The following is a 22354-nucleotide window of genomic DNA, read 5'->3' on the forward strand; positions in this document are numbered from 1 at the left end:
TAGTCTGTGATGGCCTCTGGGTATTCAAGGGAAATGCCTGTAAGTCTGAAAGTTGAGGAGCTGGTTGCTACTTGTTTGTCATACCACTTTCAGGATCTGCTCTCAATGCAGCCAGCTGATAGTTCTTGGACATCAGTCTCAAAGTTCAATGTAAATAGTTTTAGTGTCAAAAATTACTAAAAAGCTTTTAAAACATCACTTCCCAGAGCAGGTCAGATGATCCTTTCTCTCGCTATGAATCTATCTTTTCAGAGAAGAATCTTGATTTTTGTCATGCAGAGAGTCAGGGTTGTTCTAAAAGGCTTTGTTAGAATCTTTTAAAGAAATCCTGTTCCTCTTATTAATTTTGTCCAAAACAAATACTGTTGGAAAAAAAGAATGTGATAGGACAAGTGTAGCTGCTGACAAGGTCTTTGTCAAACGTTTCAACAAGACTACTATTATGTTTCTTGTGTAAAATAAATTCTTGTTAACTCTGGGAGAACATGCAGTGCATTGAAAACCCTCAGAAAAGTATGACGGGATCTCAGGATTCAAGATTTAGAAAAACAGCTCAAGAGATTGAACATCACTAAGTCAGGGGCTCTGCATGCCTGGCAGAGACTTACTTTACCATAAGGATTTACTTCAGGAGTCTGCTTTAAGGTGTTAGCTCTTCCCTGGAGACCTCACACTAACAGAAACGTCCAAGTTACCCCAGTCTGACTCTGTTCCCTAAGCAAGTCTGAACAGAAACCAACTAAAGGAAGTAAGAGTTTGCATTTGGACACAATGAAAGCTATGTATCAAAGAAAAAAAAAAACCCCAAGGGTGGAAAACAAAATGATTGGGAGGGGTTGGGGGGAGGGAAACAGGGACCAAAACATGAGAAGGGGTATCAATGTGTGAGAAGTAATGCACCTACTACCTGACAAATGTAACTATAATCCTTCTATACATTACCCTGACAATTAAAAAAGAAAAGAAAAAAAGAAAAACCCTCAAAAAACCCCCCCCCAAAAAAAACAAAGATTCATGAGGTATCTGAGGAAAGACCATGATTTTTACTTCAAAGCATTATTTCTGAGAATTTAGAGATAACTTTAGCCTATTTAAACAGCAGAAAAATCTAATATATGCTGATAGTAAGAAGGTACCTGCCTATCAAGAATTACCTGGACTAGGACACTGGGTGCTGGTGACTCACACCTATAATCCTAGCTACTTCAGGAGGCTGAGAGCTGAGGATCGGGGCTCAGAGCCAGCTAGGCAGAAAAGTCCATGAGACTCTTACTTCTTAATCAACCAGCAAGAAGCCAGAGATGAAGCAGTGGTTCAAGTGGTAGATCACCAACCAGCCTTGCATGAAAAAGTCAAGTGAGAATGTGAAGTCCTGCATTTAAGCCCCAGAAAAAAAAACTGCCACCCATTTAGCAAGAAACCGGATATCAGGCAAAAACTGACTGAGAAAAAATTTTCTGGTCACTCCCTATAAGTTATTATAAAGCCATTGCCATAGGAAGTAGACCAAGACCACATGAACAAAAATGCAGGAATAAAACATATTTAGGGTGTCAGGTAGTTAATCAAGTCATATTATTTTCTTGAATTTGGTAATATCTGTGGTCACAGGTCTCATACATTTGAGACTTCTTGAGATTTCTTGTAAATGAACATTCTGCTATCTAGTTACATGTTGCATCAAGAATTAACAATCTGGTAAAAAAAATATAATGAATACTAAAGACAGTTCTGTTATTTTTTTTCCCCCAAACATAGAACTGGATAGATTTGGTAAAGGAAATTTTCCAGGGAGATTAATAGGGAAGGATTTAGGTAATTAAAGGGAAACTGGAAGCTTAGGAAAAGTAGGAAAGTAAGCTGCACTGGTGCATGAATATGTGAGAAATGCTCACTGAGGGTCTCTGAACCCTCTCTATGCAGCTAAAGAGGCAGCAGACAAGTTGAGATCTTGTCTGAGCTGCTGTGGGGTCGCTGTCAGTGTCTCCAGCTGCCCACAGTGGTAACAGCTGCTGTTCACCAGGGGGAATAAACAACACATTTCCCTAGGGATGAAAACTTGAGATCACAGGAAGACTTCTGCTTGCTGTGGTTTTGGACAAGGCAAAGGAAATAAAATCACCTTGAATACAAAGGAAAGTGCACACTGCTGTGTGTACACACAAGTGTACAGGCAGGAATGGAATGCACACATGTACACGCTTGCATGTAAACCTAAGAATGACACCGTTAGCTGGAGGGCTGGTTCAAGAAGTAGAGCGCTACTTTGTAAATGTGAGGCCCTGAGTTCAAACTCCAGTGTCACCAAGATAAACAAATGAAACCCCGAAAACATCCTTGGTGACTATGCAGACAAGAGACTCCTCATCTGGTATAATTACTGGCTCAGTGAACTTTTAAGTCAAGAATTAACATGTGATCATTTTCAAATTACTCAGTCATTACTTTGGAATCCTCTGACTATATAAATTTCAAGTTGTCTTCAACCTCATTTATTTAAATTAATTAAAAATTTTTTTCTTTGGTGGAAGTGGGAATTGAAAATAGGGCCTTGTGCTTGCAAGGTAGGCACTTGGCCACTTGAGCCACATCACTAGTCCTTTGACCTAGTTAACTAACACACACACACACACACACACACACACACACACACACACACACCTATAAAAAAAAAAAAAAAAAAGATGGTACCATTGTAGAATGCCTCCAAAGAGAAAATAAGACTGGAAGAGTTGGAAATTACAGAGGAAGAAATCTTAGTTCATAATTATTTTTTCTTCTTGTATATTGAAGAACATACAGAAAGTTGAAAAATCATCCAAAAGGATAAATATGTGCTTTATATTTAGTGAAATGAAATTTTTCACTAAGAATTTTTTATTTGTATATGTGATTTCTTTTCTCTTTTCTCCTTTTTTCTCTTCCTTCCTTTCTTTCTTTTTTTTTTTTCCAGTCAGTCAGAGGGCTTGAACTCAGGGCCTGGATGCTGTCCTTGAGCTTTTTTGCTCAAGGCTAGCATTCTGTCACTTTGAGTCACAGCTTCACTAATGGTTTTCTAGTGGTTAACTGGAGATAAGAGACTCATGGACTTTCCTGCTTGGGCTGGCTTTGAACTATGATCCTCAGATCACATCCCCTGAGTAGCTAGGATTACAGGTGTGAGCCACTAGTGCCTGGCTAAGAATCTTTTAAATAAACACAAAAAGAATTTCCCAAATGATACTACTGAGCCTTATTCTTGAGAGCTCAGGGAAGACTGAGTTTTCTTTCCATTACAGGCTTCCTGCTTAGGTCTGAACCATCACTTAGATTCCTTTCCAAGACTGAGAAGCCACAAGTATCTTACTTGGAATCGCTCATCGGTCTCATTCTCTCCGATTTGTCTCAGAAGATCTCCACTGGCCTGGCCAATGCTTCCAGCAGCAGTCAGAACAGTCTGCCGAGGCTATGAACGATAAACACACTTAGGTTGGAAAAAAGATGCATTTTTCCTCCTACAGCATCATCAGATGTGACGGTGCAGACAGGACTCAACACTGGACTGGCTCCTCTTAGACATTAATGACAATCTTGGGTTGTTTGCTAGGTTGGTGATACAAACATCCTAGTGAAACCTGTACATAGAAACACCTAATACCTACAAGCCAGTAAGAGGTGGATGGCATTTAATGTCCCCAAAATGAGCCATATACAACTAGTATGGAGGTGGCATGTGCTATATAAAAATTAGGCTGTAAACTGTATCCCTTTTAAATGGATGCCAGGATATGTGTTAAGTTCCTGGACTTGTAAGAATGAACATACTTCCCACAAAGGAAGGCTTCAAATTAAGAGCTCAATCCACTGTAAAGGCAGAAGGTGGGATAAACAGCTCAGAAAGCCCAAGTCTCATGGTACCCAAGGGATGCAGTTGTCTCCTTGGCACCTGAGTGACTAGCTTATCCAGGGGGCTCACCTCCCCAGAAGTAGGCTGCACAGCCTTCAGCAAGTCAGATACTGCTCCAGCGAGGGTCCTAGCGGCTCTGAGCAAGTCCTCCCCGCTGCCAACCTCATCGTCCATGAGGGCTGCCAGCAGCTTCACGCCCTTAGACATCTCCGTCAGGTTGGAAGAGATAGTGGTGATGGCACAGCCCACAGCTGTGTAGTCTGTGTCTGCAGGGTCACCTGGGACAAAGAAGGACCATTCCCATCAAACGAGAGGGGTAAAGAATAAGGATGAGGTGGCCCCAGCTTGGCAGTAGGTAAGTAGTGCTAGAGAGAAATGTTCAAAATCCTACACACTGACAGGAGCTCCTTCCTCACCATCCTGAAGGAGGCAGATGGAAACAGAGCCTGGAAGGAACAGTGAGAGGCTCAGCTCTCACCCTGTCTCCATGGAGACTTCAATATGGTCATTTTATCTAGAGGCTTCTTATATTGAGATATAGAGCAAGGCTCCTTGACAGTGCCACAGGAAGTCTTGTCAGGAGTCAGGGCCTCACATGGCTTCCTGAGCCACTTATACACTGAAGGATGGAGCCGCAATACCTTTCAACTCTCACTGACTACACAAAGCTATCGGAGTCAGGCTCATTCAGGAGGCTACTGCTAGATAAGCCTGGTGAAGAGGTGGCTGGCAGAGTGACCATTTTCAGACTGTAAGCACTTCCAAGAGAGAAAGTGGGTCTGGCAGATTTTTGAAGTACTCAGGGTCTTGCACTCAGCCTTCTTGCTCATGGTAGGTACTCTACTACTTGAGTCAGACTTCCAAATTGGCTTTTTGCTGGTGATTGAAGACAGAGACTTAGGGGACTTTTTTTTTTGCCTGAGATGGCTTCAAACTGTGATCCCTCCAGATCTTAGCCTCCTGAGTAGCTAGGATTAGAGGTATGGCTAGTGTGTGTGTGTGTGTGTGTGTGTGTGTGTGTGTGTTTCACAATGATGTATGGTCTCCACAGAAACAATGAGATGTTCCTTACATTTCTCCTGGGTCACTGGGAAAAAATGTCTAGAACAGTGTATGTATCTAAAAATAGCATATCCTCTCAGAATATAAAATCTGTTGTTTCAATCAAAGAATATGTATTTTTTTTTCTTTTGGCCCCAAACCACAATACACCACAAATCACTCAGAGACTTACCAGCGGTGAGGTTAACGACTGAAGCTGTTCCAGCTGTAATGGCATCGACTTGAGAATGGATTTCATGTTTGGATTCATCCACTTTGTTCTGAACCCATACCCTAGACGCCTGCAAAGCCAGACAACAGTAGGACACAGTCTCAGCATAGAATTACCCAGGAGACCAGAGAAATCACGTCATTAAAAAAAAAAAAAAAAAGACCAGTATTTTGACTACCCTCTCTTTCCTGAGCTAGCACTGTATGGGCCCTGGAGTCATTTTAAGCAATATCCACAATAGGCCTTTTTCCTGTTCAGAGATGTAAAATGGGTTCTAAATCTTCCCCCGGTCTTGAACTAGGTTTTTATTGTTGCTGTCTGAAGTTTTAAAATTTTAGAGAAAAAGTTCTACACAGATTTATGTAGGTAAATTCATTTAAAGAGAAAAATCAATGCTTTGTACTAATACTGCAAAGTTACATAAATGCTTGTTGGTGATTTTCACCTTGTTTTTTTTGGAGCAGGTTTAGAAGTAGGGCATTTTAGCTCAAAGATTCCCTGTCACTTCAGGATCTGTCTCTGTCTCTCTCTCCTTTTTATGTGGGGCTTGAACTCAGGGCCTTGCATTCTTGGTTGGCTTTTGGTTTTTTTTTTCCCCACCCAAGTCTCGAAATCTACCACTTGAGTCACACATACACATTTTGCTGGTTTACTGGAGGTAAGAATCTGATTTATCTGACCAGGGTAGCTCTGAACTGTGATCTTCAGATCTCAGCCTCCTGAGTAGCTTGGATTATAGGCATAAGCCACTGGTTTCCTGCTTTTTTTTTTTTAAAGTATCTTTTTGACATCAACTGTCAAAAATAGATTTGTCTTTGACAAGCAACTGCTACCTCCTATAGATTGTGAGGTCATTCCTGGGAAGACTGAGAGGGTGGATCAAGACTTCCACTGTGAATCTAGCTTCATCCTAACATGTGATAGGACCTTGGGCAAATTTATACTCAGGTCTTGTGCCTTCTACTATAGCAATTTAACAGATTTTAAGTGAACCTTTCCAATTCTTACTGGAATGTTATTGGAAATAGCAAAAAAGTCTAGTGATCACTTACATTGATAATTATGAACATTTTGGTTAAAACAATGATCCATTCCTCAAATGTCCCACAGAAATTAACTTAAGGTGGGAGGTATCCAGCACTAATAGCACTGTATTGAATTCGAAATCTTTGAAAGCTGGTAAGGTAAGGATGTTCTGCTTCAATTTTTTTTTTTAAAGCTCTGACAAATATCCTGGAAATGGGAATCTGCCATTGGTTATCACTTGACGTGGGAGGAGTGGTGAGCCCCAGACACAGAAGGTGAACCAAAATCAGTCTTCAGAAATAACATGGAAGGCAACAATTTTGGCTAGACAAGATGAGGCTACAGATTGTAGCTTGGTTCTGGTCCCTTTGATGGTATTAGCCTGTCCTCCAACAGAGGTTTTCTATCTGACTGCCCATCAGAATCACTTAGGAATGATTAAAAAAAAAAAAAGCACACACCCACCCTGACACAGATTTATATGGCCTGAACCATAAAACTCTTCACATTATCCTAGTGGGCGAAACTGAGTGGAAAAGAAGTGTTGTTCAAACTTCAGAGCAGCTGGGAACCTGACTTAGTAGGCTGGCAGGTCTGTGATGTGGCACTTCTCCCAAGATCCTGGGAATTGCAATGCTGCTGGCTGGCTGGTGTGGGGACCTCAATCCAGGTGGTAAGGAGTTAGTTTCATGTAACATCAGCTATAGGAAGGGTTTTCCACCTGCTGCAAAGGCTCAATAGTCCTGTAGTAAGCCAGGGGTTCCCCAAACATGGTCTTCAGCTCAGTAGCAGCAGCATCACCTGGGAACTCCTTGGAAATATATCTACTAACACCCCCTCTACACCTACTGAGTCAGAAAATATGGGGCTAGGGCACACTATTTATATTTTGGTCCTGGGGCTTGAACTCAGGGCTTGTGTTCTGTCCTTAAATCTTTTTGCTTAAGATTAGCACTTTACTACTTGAGCCACAGCTCTACTTGTTTCTTTTTTGGGGTTGTTAATTAGAGATAGTGGCCTAATAGACTTTCCTAACAGGGCTGGATTCCAACAGTCATCCTCAGATCTCAGCCTTTCGAGTAGTTAGGATTACAGGTGTGAATCACTGGCACCTGGCCCAGTAATGTGTTTGAATAAACTCTTTGAGGATTTTTAATATATGCTAAAGTTAAAGCCACTAGTAGTAATAAAAATAAAAGCAGTGAGTACTTATTGAACTCTTACAGGATAGGTCCAGTGCTAGGAACCAGATAATCATGTCTTCAAAACAGCCCTATTAACAGCTGACAAAGTAGGGGTTCAGAGAGAGGAATATACCCACTGCTAGTGAGCAGGAGAGACGGGATCTGAACTCAGAGCCCTTGACTCTAAAGTTTAAATTCTCAGCTCGGTGATGCTTTCAACAGCTAGTGGCAATGTTTCTCTTCTTCTTCTTCTTTTTTTTTTTTGCAATGTTTCTCTTCTATGAGTGCAACTGAGAGACAAAGATTCAATTTCTTGGGAAACACGTGGCTTTCCTCATCCCTCTAGTTAGAGACAGATATTAACCTAGCTGAATCCAGACAGTGCCCATATAGTCACGCTTTCGCCTAAAACAGAGATTCAGAATGGAAACTGGGAATCAACATTTACCATGTCCTGGCCAAGCGGTGGCAGTGAGTCGAGCTCACTGAGGTCATTGTGGACCTGTTGGACGGCATGCATGCTGGTGTTGATGGTCCCCATGAGGGCTTGCTGGGCTGAGGTCTGCAAAGGCAGATGAGTGTGAGGCAGTTAGCACATTCCTGGGACTGACAGACACATGTAAAAACTCCAGGCAGAACAAGAGCAAAAGTGAACCTGGAGCTCAGCCAAGGGCACAGCTCAGGAAGCACCTGACCTAGCTCTCCATTTTAACCCGGGGCCAGAAATAGTAGAGTGTATTAATAGACTTCAAAAAAAAATGAAGGTGATTGCAATAGAGGCATTATAATCAGAAGAGCGTGGTAAGCTTAATTAGCTGACAAGAAAGCTGACAGAGAGTGGTTGCAGAAGGGGAACTAAGGAGGTCTCTGATCATTAGTGCTGAGGACAAAAGATCTCATGCATGGAAAACTCATGGGTGTTAAGCAAGGACATTTATCTCTCATGACTGAAGGGTCCCACCCAACTTTAGAATCAACATGCTTTCCTAGTCAAATGATTACTGAGTTTTCATGTTCTTAGGCTTTGGAAATTTCATGCCCAATATCAAAGGACTCCTCAGGTAGTCTTGAGAGACCAACATGGTGGAAAGGAGTTAGTGAGCTTGGAGCAGGGGAGGGATCGAGGTATATGAAATATGGGATCATTAGTGATCAGGCCTACCACTCAGGTCTCTGAGGGTATTGTGATGTATCAGGTTGGTACTGCGGGGATAGAAGAGCAGGGCTTTGTTCCTGTAGCTTGAACCACACTGGGAGATCCCTAATGGCAGTCACAGAAAAAAATCTCTAGGGCTAGACAGCAGTGATTAGAGTCATGCCATGAAAAGTATGCACAGCCTGAGGAGTTATAGGTCAGATGGGGCCCTGACCTGATCTATCACCTTTTTTTCCCACAATGCCCTGGGAGTCGTAGGGGGGTGGGTGGCACAGGAAAGGCTTACCAGTGGTGGCATGTGGCCTCGGTGCATCTGTCCAACCATGACCTGCTGCTGAGGTGAGGGCATGCTGCCAACATTGAAGGTCTCAGGCCCACTGGAGCCTGAGCGCATCACGGCTGGTAGTGCTACTGAGCCGTGCTCAGCCTTCCCAGTGCGATTGAACTGCTGTTGCAAGATGGTGGACCTATTTGAGGAAAGAAGGCTATTCATCGCAAAGTGCTATGGTATGCATGCAATGAGAAGATGCTACAAGATTACTGAGGCAAATCTATTTGGGATCAAGAGTGTAACTATTCTCAACGTCCTCTTGAATCGGTTCATGGTATCATGTAAACTTATTATTCTCCTCATAGAGATGGAGGTTACTGATCATTAAAATCCTTATTCTGGGCAAGAATGTGCAAGTAAACTTGTGGGAAATCTCCCACAAGCTAGCAAACTTCTTTGGGTTCAAGTCTATAGGCCACAAAGGATGTATCAACCTTGGAGACTTAGGAGACTTCTCCAACTTTTCTGAATGATTTCAACTTGAGAGTGGGATGAATTACACTCCCCCCCCCCATCAAGACTAGTGCTGTACCACTTGAGCAACAGCTCCATTTCTGGCTTTTTCTTGGGGGGGGGGAGGGTAATGAGATAAGAGTCTCACAAACTTTCCTACCCAGGCCTGGCTTCAAATCACTCTTCTTAGATCTCAGGCCCCTGGTTAGCTGGATTACTGGCATGGGCTACCAGTGAATACCTGGCAACTTATACATTTTTTTACTCATTGGTACCTTTTGAGAATGAGTGGTAGGGCATTGCTCACCTGAAGTAAGAAGTCTAGACCAGAGGAGAAATCCTTAGGGAGGGTGTAGAGTTCCTGTGTGTCTATAAGGGTGAGTGGGCACGAGGACTGCTCTGTCTCAAACCATCATGGATTTATTGCCTAAAGCAAGGCTTCTCAGCCAAGTTAAAGTCCTAAGCAATAGGTATCTATAAAGAAATATCAAAGTCATGGGCCAAAGAGTGCTTGCTTAGCATGCACAAAGACCCGGGTTCAAGTCTTTGATACCATATACATATAAAAGGCCAGAAGTGGTGCTGTAGCTTCAGTGGTAGAGGCTTAAGAAAGCCCAAGGACATTGATCAGGCCCTGAGTTCAAGTCCTGGGACTGGAAAAAAAAATCAAGGTCTTTAGAGGGGGAGACCCAGAAGAGGCTGGATCTAGGGGTCCCAAAAAGAAGTAAACAGTTTTCTGAGCATTCAGCCAAAAATCAAAACAGGAGAAAATAGAGGTCCTAGAGCTAGACCACCAACTGGACTATTCTTCCTGCTTGTCTTAAGCAAACCCTCATGATGCCCTAAGTTGCAGAGGAGACTTCAAAGATCCCACGCAGGTGAGGAGAGCCCCAGTGCTCTGGCTCTAGACACTCCCTTGGTTGTTCTAACGCAAAGTGAGGTACATTAGCATGCTCTGAAATAAATAACTTGCATGCTCAGGAAAGCACTCATTTAATAATTGTCATCTAACAGACATGAACAATTCCCAGGTAATTGAGGTGCTGTGTCAGAAGATAGCAAACACTTGAAATGTACCACATCAACTCTGTGTACTCACAGAGTGGGAGAAATGGAAAAGCTACTTCAGAGTGACCAAGAAGCTAACAGTGAGAAAATAGAGGGAAGGCCAGAATGGTTAAGGAAACAATTACTATGGCTGGATAAGTTCATTCTACTGGAATATGCTAGAACTTTTTGGAAGTGTACTATTAGGATGGTATGGAGGAAGAGGGGAGGGAGACAGATTGCTGGATCCACACAGCACAGTGTGGACAAGAAATATCACAACATTCTATTAGACACACACAAAAAATGGTTGAGCAGCTTTCCCAACAGGCATAGCCTATTAATTAGATATTCAATAATAAGTCTGTCTGCTCATCTATAAGTGGTGCTAACCTGAGATGGTTCTGAATTCAAAGTAAGGGACATAACCATTGTTTCATGTGCAGCATCAGTAACTCCACCATTCAGTTAACACCTACAATGTGGCGTTATTATTCCCGATTTGTGGGTAGGTTCATGCAGAAAGACAATGCTGGGTCCCAGAGGAAAAAACAAAAACAAACACAAAACAAACCCAGATCCAGATCTGGGCCCTGCAAGACTGTTCTGGAGTTCTAAGTTCTTAACTGCTTCCTTCAGTAGCCCTGTAGTCTCAGATGATATATGGGGTACATATTAACTCCATGTCTCTTCCATTCATCAACTGCTCAGACCTTGAGAATCTCCTCCCCACAAGGAAGCTCTTTGAAGTTGTTTTTTTTGGATAATAATCCAGCTCATGTGGGACTCAGGGCACTCATGAGGCATCATCATATTTACAGTTGGAGTTGAGTCCCAACTGCTCAGTGTCTCCCTGAAGAGAGCAAGATTCACCTCTCTATTCCACTGCCATCTCCTCTAGGTGATGAAGTAATGGCCCTGAGAGCTGGCAGAAGGAAGCGGACCGCTTACTTTTTTGGGGAAACTGATTCTTCTAACATAGTTGACTCCTCATCTCCTTCTAGTCCAAATCTGTCTTTGCTTTGTTTCTGGAGGTAAAACAAAATACAAGAATAAAAATGAGCAAGTCTTAACACTGCACCTTTGAAAAGAACTGAGGCATAAATGACCAGGTTCACCCCAAATTCCTTGTATTAGATATTGAAAAAGTGATGGGTAAACCAAAAGCATGATAATGATAAAGGAAATACATAAATTATTTCTATAAAAATTATATAGGCTATATTTATTAATTATTTTATGGAACTTATGCATGTTTATATATAAATCACACATGTGTTTATATAAATAGATATACGTATATATGTTTTCTATCTTTATGATTACACACTTTTTTTTTACACAGCAAAACTTCAAGGTTAACATTCTATCAGAACTTGATTATTTGAATAGGCTATGTTAAGAAATATCAAGAAATTAATTCGCCTGTACATTATGATGACATATAGCCAGCCCACCACATTTTGCAAGAACAAAACAAAGAACACAAAACAATACTCCCTAAAACTACAAAGAGCAGTGTTAGCCCCTCAATCTGGTCTTCTATGGAGGCTGAGAAGCAAAATAGCAAAAATAGGAGAGGAAGATCCTGGGAATGGGGGAAGGGGATTACTCATTAGCTGAGTGGCAAAACTGTTCATTATTTGGCAGTAAATAATATCAATATGTTCTGCATCAAGGTCAGACAAATTCTCCTAGGAGCTCAAGGTCAAAGACCTGTTAAGTCATCTTAACATCAAAAATTCAATTTTTACATTGAATACTTCAAAGGTGAGTTGCATTTTAAAAATTGCAATCATGTAATTAAAAATTTTCGGGCCGGGAGTTTGGCCCAGTGGTAAAGTGCTTGCCTAGCATGCACAAAAACCCAGGTTCGATTCCTTGGCACCACATACATAGAAAAAAGCTAGAAGTGGTGCTGTGGCTCAAGGGTAGAGCTCTAGCCTTGAGGAAAAAAAGTCCAAGGACAGTGCTCAGGCCCTGAGTTCAAGCCCCACAACTGGCAAAAAAAAAAAAAATTTCGGGGCCCGGAGTTTGGCCTATTGGTTAAAGTACTTGCCTAGCATGCATGAAGGCCCGGGTTCGATTCCTTGGTACACATATAGAAAAAAAAGCTGGAAGTGGTGCTGAGGCTCAAGTGGTAGAGCTCTAGCCTTGAGAAAAGTCCAAGGACAGTGCTCAGGCCCTGAGCTCAAGCCCAGGACTGGCAAAAAAAAAAAAAAAAAATTTCCCCAGTACTGGAATTTTAATTCAAGGCCTCACTCTTGCTTAGCTTACATATTTGGCTGAATCTCTACTACTTGGCCCAGGCCTCCAGTTCAGCTTTGTTTTTTTTGCAGGTTTTTGGAGATAAAACCTAGCAAATTTTTCTTTTTGGATTTGAAATGTAATCTTCCAGATCTCAGCTTCCTGTGCAGCAAGGTGTGACACCAGCTCCTGGCTTAAACTAAGCCTTTTACTAAAGAAGCCTTACATTTCCAAAATGTATCAATACAACATACCTTTTTGAGGATGATGTCAATATATCCTGCAATCAGCTGGGATATTTGCTCACCCTCTGTGGTTTGTACTGAATAGTAACTTTCCTGATACTCCCCAAAATCCTGAGAAAACAGCATTAAAGAAATATAGATGGGTCAGACTGACTAGGAGATTATAGCTTAGGCAGTCCAGTTAGGAAACAGAATGACTTAAACTCACTTTTTTCTATTCTCCTCTCTAAAGGGAATAGTATACCCTACAACCCATTCAACAATGGAAAAAGATCTAGGAACTGGAAAAGGAGACTAGCTGGGAGCCTTAGAACTTGAGGAATCCCTATGCAATGAATTCTCAGGCTTTCTTCCCTCTCTTCCTTCCTTCCCTTCCTTCTCTTTCTATCTTTCTTTCCCTCCCTCCCTCCCTTTCTTCCTTCTCTCCTTCCTTCTTTTCTGGCACCCCTAACATGTACTTTTTTTAAAAGTCTTCTCTCTCTGGCTGGGACTAGGAGAGTAGAAACCCAGTGGAGACCTAATCTAGAGATCCAACACTACCTAGATGACCCAGATTGCTGTTCACCAACCTTATAGAGAGGCAAAACTCCAGACTTAAAATAATATTCTTTCATCAAACTCACCCTGTCTAAAATACTTCTTAATCCCCTTTCTTTCTTCTCCCCACTCCCACTTTGTGTATGTGTGTTAGTCCTTGGTACTGTCCCTGAGCTTTGCTGCTCAATATTAGTGCTCTATCACTTGAGCCACAGCTCTATTTCTGGCCTTATTTTGGGGAAGAGGGGGGAGTTAATTGGAGCTAAATTCTCAGGCTTTCTTGTCTCATATGGCTTTGAGCCATGATTGTCAGATCTCAGCTTCCTGAGTAGCAAGGATTACAGGTATGAACTAAAAGCACCTGGTCCTTTTTAAAATTTAAAAGTTTATTTTAATAGGTTCATTATGCTATTCATTGACTTTTTAACTTTGGACCTTTGTGCCCATCAAGTGGCATCATCTTCCCTTTCCCTTGCTGACCCTCTAAAGCCAGAGAAATCTAATAGGTAGGACCATGTTTCCTTCCTGCCTACAAAATATCCCCCAAGCCTCCTCAGGGACTCCTGTCGTCCTTACAAGCGTGAAGCTCTTGGGCGAGGCTGCCCAGCGCTTGACTGTGGTGAGGGGCCACTCCTGCAACACTTCCTTGCTCTTCTCATCCACACGCATCACGGAGTCTTTCGTGATCCCCAAGAGGCGAGGCACTAGCTTGTTCTTGCCTTTCATCTTTTCCTAGAATAGGAGAGACTATGGGTCAGTGGTCTACTTTGGAGTTCATCACATGTTGCCATGTTTCACAAGTCTGCTAAGATTCTCAGGCAAGGGAGAGACATCAGGAGATTGGAAAGATCCACGAAGATATATTTCTTGGAAAGAGATAGTATTGAATAGAGCACATGGCTCCAAAACCACAGATGAACTAAAAAAAGATATAAGTGAATTCTAAATACTACTTCAGGAACTAACCTAGTAAGGAATAAAGAAAGTTAATTTGAAATTCTAATAATTTAGAACAAATCAAAACTGCTATTTTATCATTATAAGAATACTTGCTGTCTCCCCTTTAAAAAAAAACCTCTCAAAAAATCTCTCAAATATATTTCCATTTAGATTTTGTACATTTGGTTATGTTTGTATACCTACTGATCTTAACACATTGCTTATGATTAGTTAAGGTTTTATTTTTTTAAATATAATGTCTATTAGCCTAGTAATAGATCTTCACTTTCATTCATATAAAAATCAATTCCTGATAATAATGCAAGAAGAACATACAAAAATATGAGTCCATAAAGAAAAATATTAATGGCTTTAACTCAAAATGTACATAGTTGGATATCTTTCAGAAAGAAAGAAGCAGAGAGATACAAAAACTGAGAGAGAAAAAGAGAGAGACTGAGAGAGACTGGACTAGGTTAAAAACTCAGAGAGTGAAGGAAAAGAGAAGCCCCACAGAGACATAAATTCACTGAGAAGGATGAGACAAAGGAGAGAAGTAGAAGAAAAACAACATTACATAATAAAAATTAGAAAGCAAATGATTGGAGAATGAATATATGAAACCAATAGAAAAGACTATTATCTCTGGGGTACTCTTAAAACCCAACAAAATTGCTCATGAGTATGATCATAAAATGTTTTTAAAATAGGGAACCATAACCCTCTATGTCTCTGTATCTTTTGTGTGTGTGTGTGTGTGTGTGTGTGTGTGTGTGTGTGTGTGTGTATGTGTGTGTGTGCGTGTATGTCTAATAGAACTCCATTTGTGTCTAATGGCAGAGTTTTTGGGGGAAAAAAAGATACTCAGGATTGCGGAAGGTCTGAAAAGGACCCTGATTCACAGGAATGCAAAGTAGCAAAGCCTTAAAAACTGTGACTGCTCTTGATATAATTTTGTTTGAACTTTACAAAGGTATGATTATGCTACCGGAAGTTCATGCAGAGCTTTTCACACTGCAAAACAAGAAACTCCAGTTCTCAACAGCATAGGATTTTATTTGTAAACTATGGTGTATCAGTGTAACAGATTACAACTATTAAGATCATACTAGAGGAAATCAACTGGTTTTATGAGAATATATTATACTCAAAACAGATAAAAAGGTACAACAGAATCCATAGACTGGTCCCATGGGAAATAAAATTTAAAATGAGTTCATTTACAGTTCAGTGGGAAAAAATGATGATAGTTATCACCCTGTGATGATTAGTATTATTTTCTTCTGCTTTTCTGTACTTGCAAAACTGTGCTTGAATATATCTGCACTTTTTGTGTTATCAGGCTAAAAAAGGGTTTTTTCTTTTTTTTTTTTTTTGGCTTGCAAGTAATATTTGCTGAACCCTAGCTGTGCCCACACAACTGTACTTAAAGAACACATGTGTTCATTCACACAAGCCAAGTCAGTACACATGCATGTTATGCACTCACAGCCAAACACCCACCAGAGTTGGCACAAGCCCAGAGTCTGGGACCCGGGAAAGGATAGGAGATGACAGATGGTCAGCAGCTGTTCTGGTCATCTTTTCCATCTTCTCTACCCTGTGAGGGGCTCTGGGACGCAGCAGCAGAAGTCCTGATAGATTACTCTAACTCCTAGCAAGATCATGCAGCCTTGAGAGGAAACCATGGTCAACAAATAGCTAATAGCAGATATCCACCCATAGGACCTGACTGTGGACTAGGGATATAGAGAACTACACAAAGACACTGAAACCCACAATTGTGACCACCATTGAGGGACAATTAGTTTAGTGGCCACCCACAAAGAGCAGAGGAGCTGAGAAATGGCTGAGATTTGCTGCTGAGTAGCTGATGCCTGTCTTAGACACTTGGTGGCATAGATAAGGGTCCTTAGGAAAGGAACCAAGGTACTTAGGCTCCTTCTTCCTTTCTGTGTGCAGTTCTCAGTCTACTCCATATTCTCTCCCTCCCAACCTTCAGCTAAACCAACAACATCAGTTTATCTTCAGGAGCTAAAAGTAGGTTAAGGCAGCTGGATGTCAGGGGCACATGTCTGTAATTCCAGCTATTCAGGAGGCTGAAATTTCAAGATTATGTGAAACTTTTATATCCAATTAATCACCCCAAAGCCAGAAGTAGAGCTCTGGCTCAAGTGGTAGAGGGCTAGCCTTGAGCAAAAAATGCCCCTAATTTCCCCCCCTCCCAAGCTGTGATCTTTGCCAGCCATCTAAATATAGGCTTCTCTCTCAAGAGGGGGTCTTCTGGCCAAGTTAAAATTCTCAGCTTGCAAAATTCAATGGCAGGAGAAAGCAGACATTCTACCAAGGATCTGTGAATAAGCCTAGTCACTCTTCTTTCAAACATTTCTGAAGTGTTATCATGGGCTCAGAGTTGTCCGCCAGCTGTGAGCAGATGGCTCTGCTCACAGGTGCAGAGATTGGCTCAGCCTAACATCACCTGTGTCGCCTATGTTTGATTCAGATCTGTGAAGTAGTGTGTGTCAGAACTGGGAAGTGGTATGTGGTAGGATGTGACTGGGCTAGGTGTCAGCCCAGGTGCTTTTTGGACACTGATGAGCCAGCTGGAGTTCTTCATGGATTGGGCACCCAAAGGCAGGTGTGTATGGATCATTTTGACATCAGTATATTTCCTTTCTTTTGGAGCATGGGAGAAAGGGCTGGTTATAAAACTAGGTATTGAAGACTCTGGTGATCAGTCTACCCCCATCTTTGTCTCTCTTAACATCTCTGGCAATGCATTTTTTTTTTAAATTTCACTCATGATTCCAAGCTGCCCACGGTGATACTTTCACAGTTCAGGGGAGAAGAAGGTCAGCTCCCCCAGCATCTCGCCACAAGGCTCTAGTCATGACTGCAAGGAAATTTCAAAGGCAAATGTGAAAGTGAAAAGGATTACAGAAGGCAATTTTGTGGAACAAAAGATATCATGCAAGACAAATGGGAAAAGTTTTATGGTTGCTTATGGGATTCCAGTTGAGTAGATCATGATGAAATTCAAATGGTAATCAAAGATGAGCTTGCTTGATGGTGGTACATCCTTAAAACCCCAGTTACTCAGAGACAGGAAGATGAGGGGGGGAATCAAGAGTATATCTCAAAAACAAAATGCAAACAAAAGGTCATGTTCAAGTGGTAAAAGCTCTTCCAGCATTCTGTAGACCCTGGGTTCAATCCCTAGTGTTACAAGTCAATCCAAGAGGAGGAATATTGGTGCATGTAGCTATTGTTAATTCACAGTTCCCATTTCCACAGACTCTTAATTAAATCTCACCAAAAAGCAATAATTTTAGAAGAGAGCAAACTGAAGATTAGTAACAGAAGTCATGCTCAGACCATTATGTGGCAAAGCCAACAAACCAGGTCTTTGTTTTCAAAGCACATTTCTTAGCCACTGAGAATACTGCCACATAATGCTGTTTTCTGTGCGTTTATTATGCTGTTATGGACATCTCTATATTGACACAGTTAGCTACAACTTTCTGGTTATAAGGCTTGAACTCAGAGCCTCACATGTTTGCTTGGTTTGCTTGTCCACAGCTGCTGCTCTACTATTGGAGCCACACCTCTAGTTCGGCATTTTACTGGTTAACTGGAGATGATGTCTCTTGGACTTTTCGGCTTTGGCTGGCTGATCTTCAATTTTCAATCCTGCAAGTAGCTAGGACTAAAGATGTGAACCACTGATGCCTGAGAAAGCTGAGAGCTGATCTGGTGGAAGTAACTAGTTAGAAGGAAGTATCTGGCTCTCTCGAGTGCAAAACCTGGATTATTTCCTAGGTCAAAGGAAGCTTGTTTGCTTCCCAGAGATATAGAGTCAAGAAAAGCATCTGAGAGGATACCATACTTCCTTTTGTTACAGTTCTTATGTATAATGGAGAAAGAAATCCCTCTCATCTACTCTGTTAGTGTATTTCTCACTTCAGTCCCTGAAAATAGTTTTAACTCCAGAGTTGATGTAAGGAACACAAGACCCCTTGCTCCTCAGACGAGTTTTATCCAAGGGTAGGCAGCAGGTGGCCAAACACCACAGGAAACTGAGTGGAATCAGTGGATCAGGCAGTTGGAAAAGGTCAGACAGTGGTGTCCAGCAAACCCATTAGGGAGGGCTTGTCATTCACCTGGGCAAAACACATCAAGGGTCTGGATAGACTTACTCAAGGTTGGATTTCAAAGGCACATTTGTTTTGCTCTGGTAGGAGAACAGACAATACCCATGAAGACAGAGCAGAAGGTCATCACAATCCCATACCTGTCTTAACGTAAGTAACAAAGTCACCAGCCCAGCTATTCAGGCCATTCATGCATTCATGCTTGGCACACTTGAACTTGGGTCACCATTAGCTAGATGTAACATCTACAAATGCCTGAGGGTCTTGGTGACAATCTTGCACCATACATCAAATGACTCAGTGAAAGGAAAATAAGCGAAGCAAATAGATTCCTTCTCCATCCAACCTAACTCACCTTCACAAGGAAAAAGGACACACCGTAGGTCCGGAGGGAGCGGGCGAGCTTGACGTACTTAACCTTGGCTTCGATTTCAGACATCTCTCCACAGTTCTTATGTTCCTGCAAAAGTGACAGTGTGGTCATTCACTGCAGCTCTGCCAGCAGTTAAGAGGTACTCCTTGTTAGACTACAACAGATGTGATTGTTCTGTGGCATGATGTCTTCTGACTGAGGAAGCAGAACACACAGAATGTTCAAGGGCCAGGACTAGATCAGGTTCAGACTAGAACATGAACTCAGGGTAGCCTAACTGTTTCACAGCCATGTCTAACAATTCTTGTACATAGGCAACTGATAGGCACTGCATCAAAACTGCAATTACATTTTCAAAGAATTCTATATTCCCAAAGTTCAGGACCCACAGTAAATGATAGGAAAAAATATTCTAGTAAGGAGACGTTATTCTAACATTTATTCAAAACCTATTTTTTTCCCCTCAAACAGAAGGGCCTACATAGCTTGCAAATGAATGTGCTTAGAACCAATTCAGGGTTAAAAAAAAATACATGTTACACTCATAAGGTTTATATGTTAATTTATTCATGCTTTTTTTTTTCTCATGCTGGTCCTGGGGCTTGAATTCAGAGTTTGGGCTCTATGAGCTTTTGTGTTCAACGCTAGAGCTCTACCACTTGAACTACAGCTCCAGTTTTGGCATTTTTGGGTATTAGAGATAAGAGTCTTATGGACGTTCTTGCCCAAGCCAGCTTTCGTTTTGAGATCTTAGCCTCCTGAGTAGCTAAGATTGCAGATATGAGCCATAGGTGCCCAGCTATATTTCCCTCCCCCCAAAAAACTTTGATATTTTGGATTAATTAGTGTCTCAGGGTAAAGTTGGTAATAAGGCTTCTCTTTGTGGTAGCCTAGAAAGAACACGTCTCTGACTTTTGTTGTTGTTGTTTTTGCCAGTCCTGGGCCTTGAAGTCAGGGCCTGAGCACTGTCCTTGGGCTTTTCTCAAGGCTGGAGCTCTACCACTTGAGCCACAGCACCAATTCCAGCTTTTTCTATGTATATATGGTACCAAGGAATCAAACCCAGGTCTCTGTGCATGCTAGGAAAGCACTCTACCACTAGGCCAAACCCCCGGCCCAAGTCTCTGACTTTTAAAATAATAATGGAACTGAAAACATAAGATAGCCTGATGCTGGTGGTTTTTGCCTCTAATAGTGGCTACTCAGGAGGCTAAGATCTAAGGAGCATAGTTTGAAGCTCAGGTAGGAAATCCATGCATCTCTTACCTCCAATTGATCACCTAAAACCCAAAAGTGGAAGTGTGACTCAGGTGGCAGAGCACTATTCTTGCGTAAATAAAGCTGAAGAGTGTGAGGCCTTAAGTTCAAGTCATAAACACATACAGACACACAGACACAGACAGACAGACAGACAGACAGACACACACACACACACACACACACACACACAGGTACCATCTTGGAAAGCCAACAGAACAAAGGAGATCCTTATGACTTTGTCTTCACTGTACCTTCGGTGTTACCAGAATCATGAAGAAAATTGGAAAACAATGTATGTACATTTTTCTCAGAAGGGCTAAGTAATCTTTAGCAAGCAAGTATGGATTAAGATAATAAATCTGTCCCAAGTGGAGCTGTCAGCTATTTCACTCTTGAGTCAGCTGTCATTTATTACAGAGGAATACACACCAGGGCAACAAACCTATCATGTATGGAGGCCCCTCTGTGAATGAAGGGGAGGCAGGGAGGGAACAAGGGGGAGAACACATTTCTGTGCATTTCCAATACCTGAAAGATTCTCTTTTCCGCTCCTCTCTGCTTGATGTATTCTTTGGGTAGGAATTCCTTTAGACTGAGAAAGAGGGAAAAATAGGTAAGTCATTTACCATGTTTTATGATGATAGACAAAAATCAGAGGTCATTAATGAAACTCCTGGGTGAGTGGTGAACTCTCCCAATATTCAATGGTGTAATTTATAATAATAAGCTGCTATATGCTATATCCTACTATTCCCTTAAATAAGGATATGAGAAAGCCAGCCTGATTAAAAAATACCTGCCAGGCACTGGTGGCTCACCCCTATAATCCTACATATTCAGGAGGCTGAGATCTGAGGATCATGGTTCAAAGCCAGGCCAAGCAGAAAAATCTGTGAGGCTCTTTATCTCCAATTAATCAGCAAAAAGCTGGAAGTGGAGCTGTGTCTCAAGCAGTAGAGTACCAGCCTTGAGTCAAAAGGCCAAGCAAGAAAGCAAGGGGCTTGAGTTTAAGCCTCAGTACCAACACCATTAAAAAAACAGAATAAAACAATAGGAACATGAAACTTAGTACTCATACAAATAGTTCTCTGTGGAAGAAGTAAAATACAGGAAGGGACAAAGGAAGAAACTAGATGCCTCTAAACTCTTCTTATATTATAGGTTTTCATTTTGAAGCCACATAAAATTGCAAAGCAACTATTATGTCACGATGACGCTACTGCACAAGGAAAATAATTATTTCATGTAAGTTTGAAAAGTCTTTTGACTATACATCCATGAGTAGAATATAATTTAAGAATAAGCAGATCTAGAGAGGATATGTAAGTAAACGTATTGACATCAATATTTCCACACACACACACACACACACACACACACACACACACACACGATACAAAATTAGGATGTTAGTTTATTTACAAGTAGGATGCTATCTATAATCCAGATGAAAGCGAATAATTACGTTCATTTTTAGAAACTAAGATTTTCTTTTTAGTAAAAGAAAAAAACTTTAAAAATCTGACTGAAAATCAATCCTTTATCTGAATTAGAAATACTAACTTATTTTTCTTTCTGAAAAGTACATTTTCTGTGGAAGAGACCAGGAGAAAGGACAAAATGTGGCAATAAGCCTTCCCCATTCCCACATCCTCCCCTAAACCCCGCCGCAGTGTCTTTCTTGGCACTCAGTCTCCAAACCCCATTTCTTCTCAAAGGGAGTCTTGAAGAAATGAGAAAAGAGAAATGAAGAAAAGAGAGAGGATTTAACTTTTGAGATTGCATATAAAGCAAGAATTGTGGACTCAGTAATTATCGGTTCATGGTTCAGGGGAAGTAATACTGCTTGGTAAGTACAAGGCCCTGAGTTACAATCCCCAGAAGTGGGGGGAAAAAGAAGAGGATGAGGAGAAGAGGATGAGGAGGAAGAAGGTGACATGTGTTAGCTTCTATGTGCTGATACAATAGAGTACAACAGGCTATGCCCCCCCCTTTTTTTTTGCCTGTCCTGGCTTGAACCCAGGGGCTTGAGCACTTGGGGTTTCTCAAGGCTAGAGCTCTACCACTTGAGTCACAGAATCACTTCCGGCTTTTTCCCCCTATGTATATGGTACTGAGGAATCGAACCTGAGTCATCATGCATGGTAGGCAGGCACTCTACCACTAGGCCAAACTCCTGGCCCCCACGCTATGTATGTCCTTTATAATGATAAAACACACACACACACACACACACACACACACAC

General features: G+C 41.5%; 1 protein-coding gene across 1 annotated transcript in view; it reads right to left on the minus strand.

Moving 5' to 3' along the window:
• The window catches only part of Tln2 (talin 2), a 256404-nt gene that overhangs the window by 101771 nt on the left and 132279 nt on the right, over positions 1 to 22354 (minus strand). Inside the window, exons 9-18 of the mRNA XM_090358263.1 lie at positions 20637 to 20700; positions 18831 to 18935; positions 13962 to 14117; positions 12858 to 12959; positions 11308 to 11384; positions 8812 to 8992; positions 7818 to 7931; positions 5121 to 5229; positions 3956 to 4164; positions 3347 to 3445 (exon numbers count right to left, since the gene is read on the minus strand). Coding sequence (XP_090214389.1) covers positions 3347 to 3445; positions 3956 to 4164; positions 5121 to 5229; positions 7818 to 7931; positions 8812 to 8992; positions 11308 to 11384; positions 12858 to 12959; positions 13962 to 14117; positions 18831 to 18935; positions 20637 to 20700 — 1216 coding nt within the window. The remainder of the gene's footprint in view (positions 1 to 3346; positions 3446 to 3955; positions 4165 to 5120; positions 5230 to 7817; positions 7932 to 8811; positions 8993 to 11307; positions 11385 to 12857; positions 12960 to 13961; positions 14118 to 18830; positions 18936 to 20636; positions 20701 to 22354) is intronic.

This window comes from Megascapheus bottae, chromosome 25 (genome assembly GCF_031878675.1).
Source record: "Megascapheus bottae isolate mThoBot1 chromosome 25, mThoBot2.hap1, whole genome shotgun sequence".
NCBI classification, from domain to species: Eukaryota; Metazoa; Chordata; class Mammalia; order Rodentia; family Geomyidae; genus Megascapheus; species Megascapheus bottae.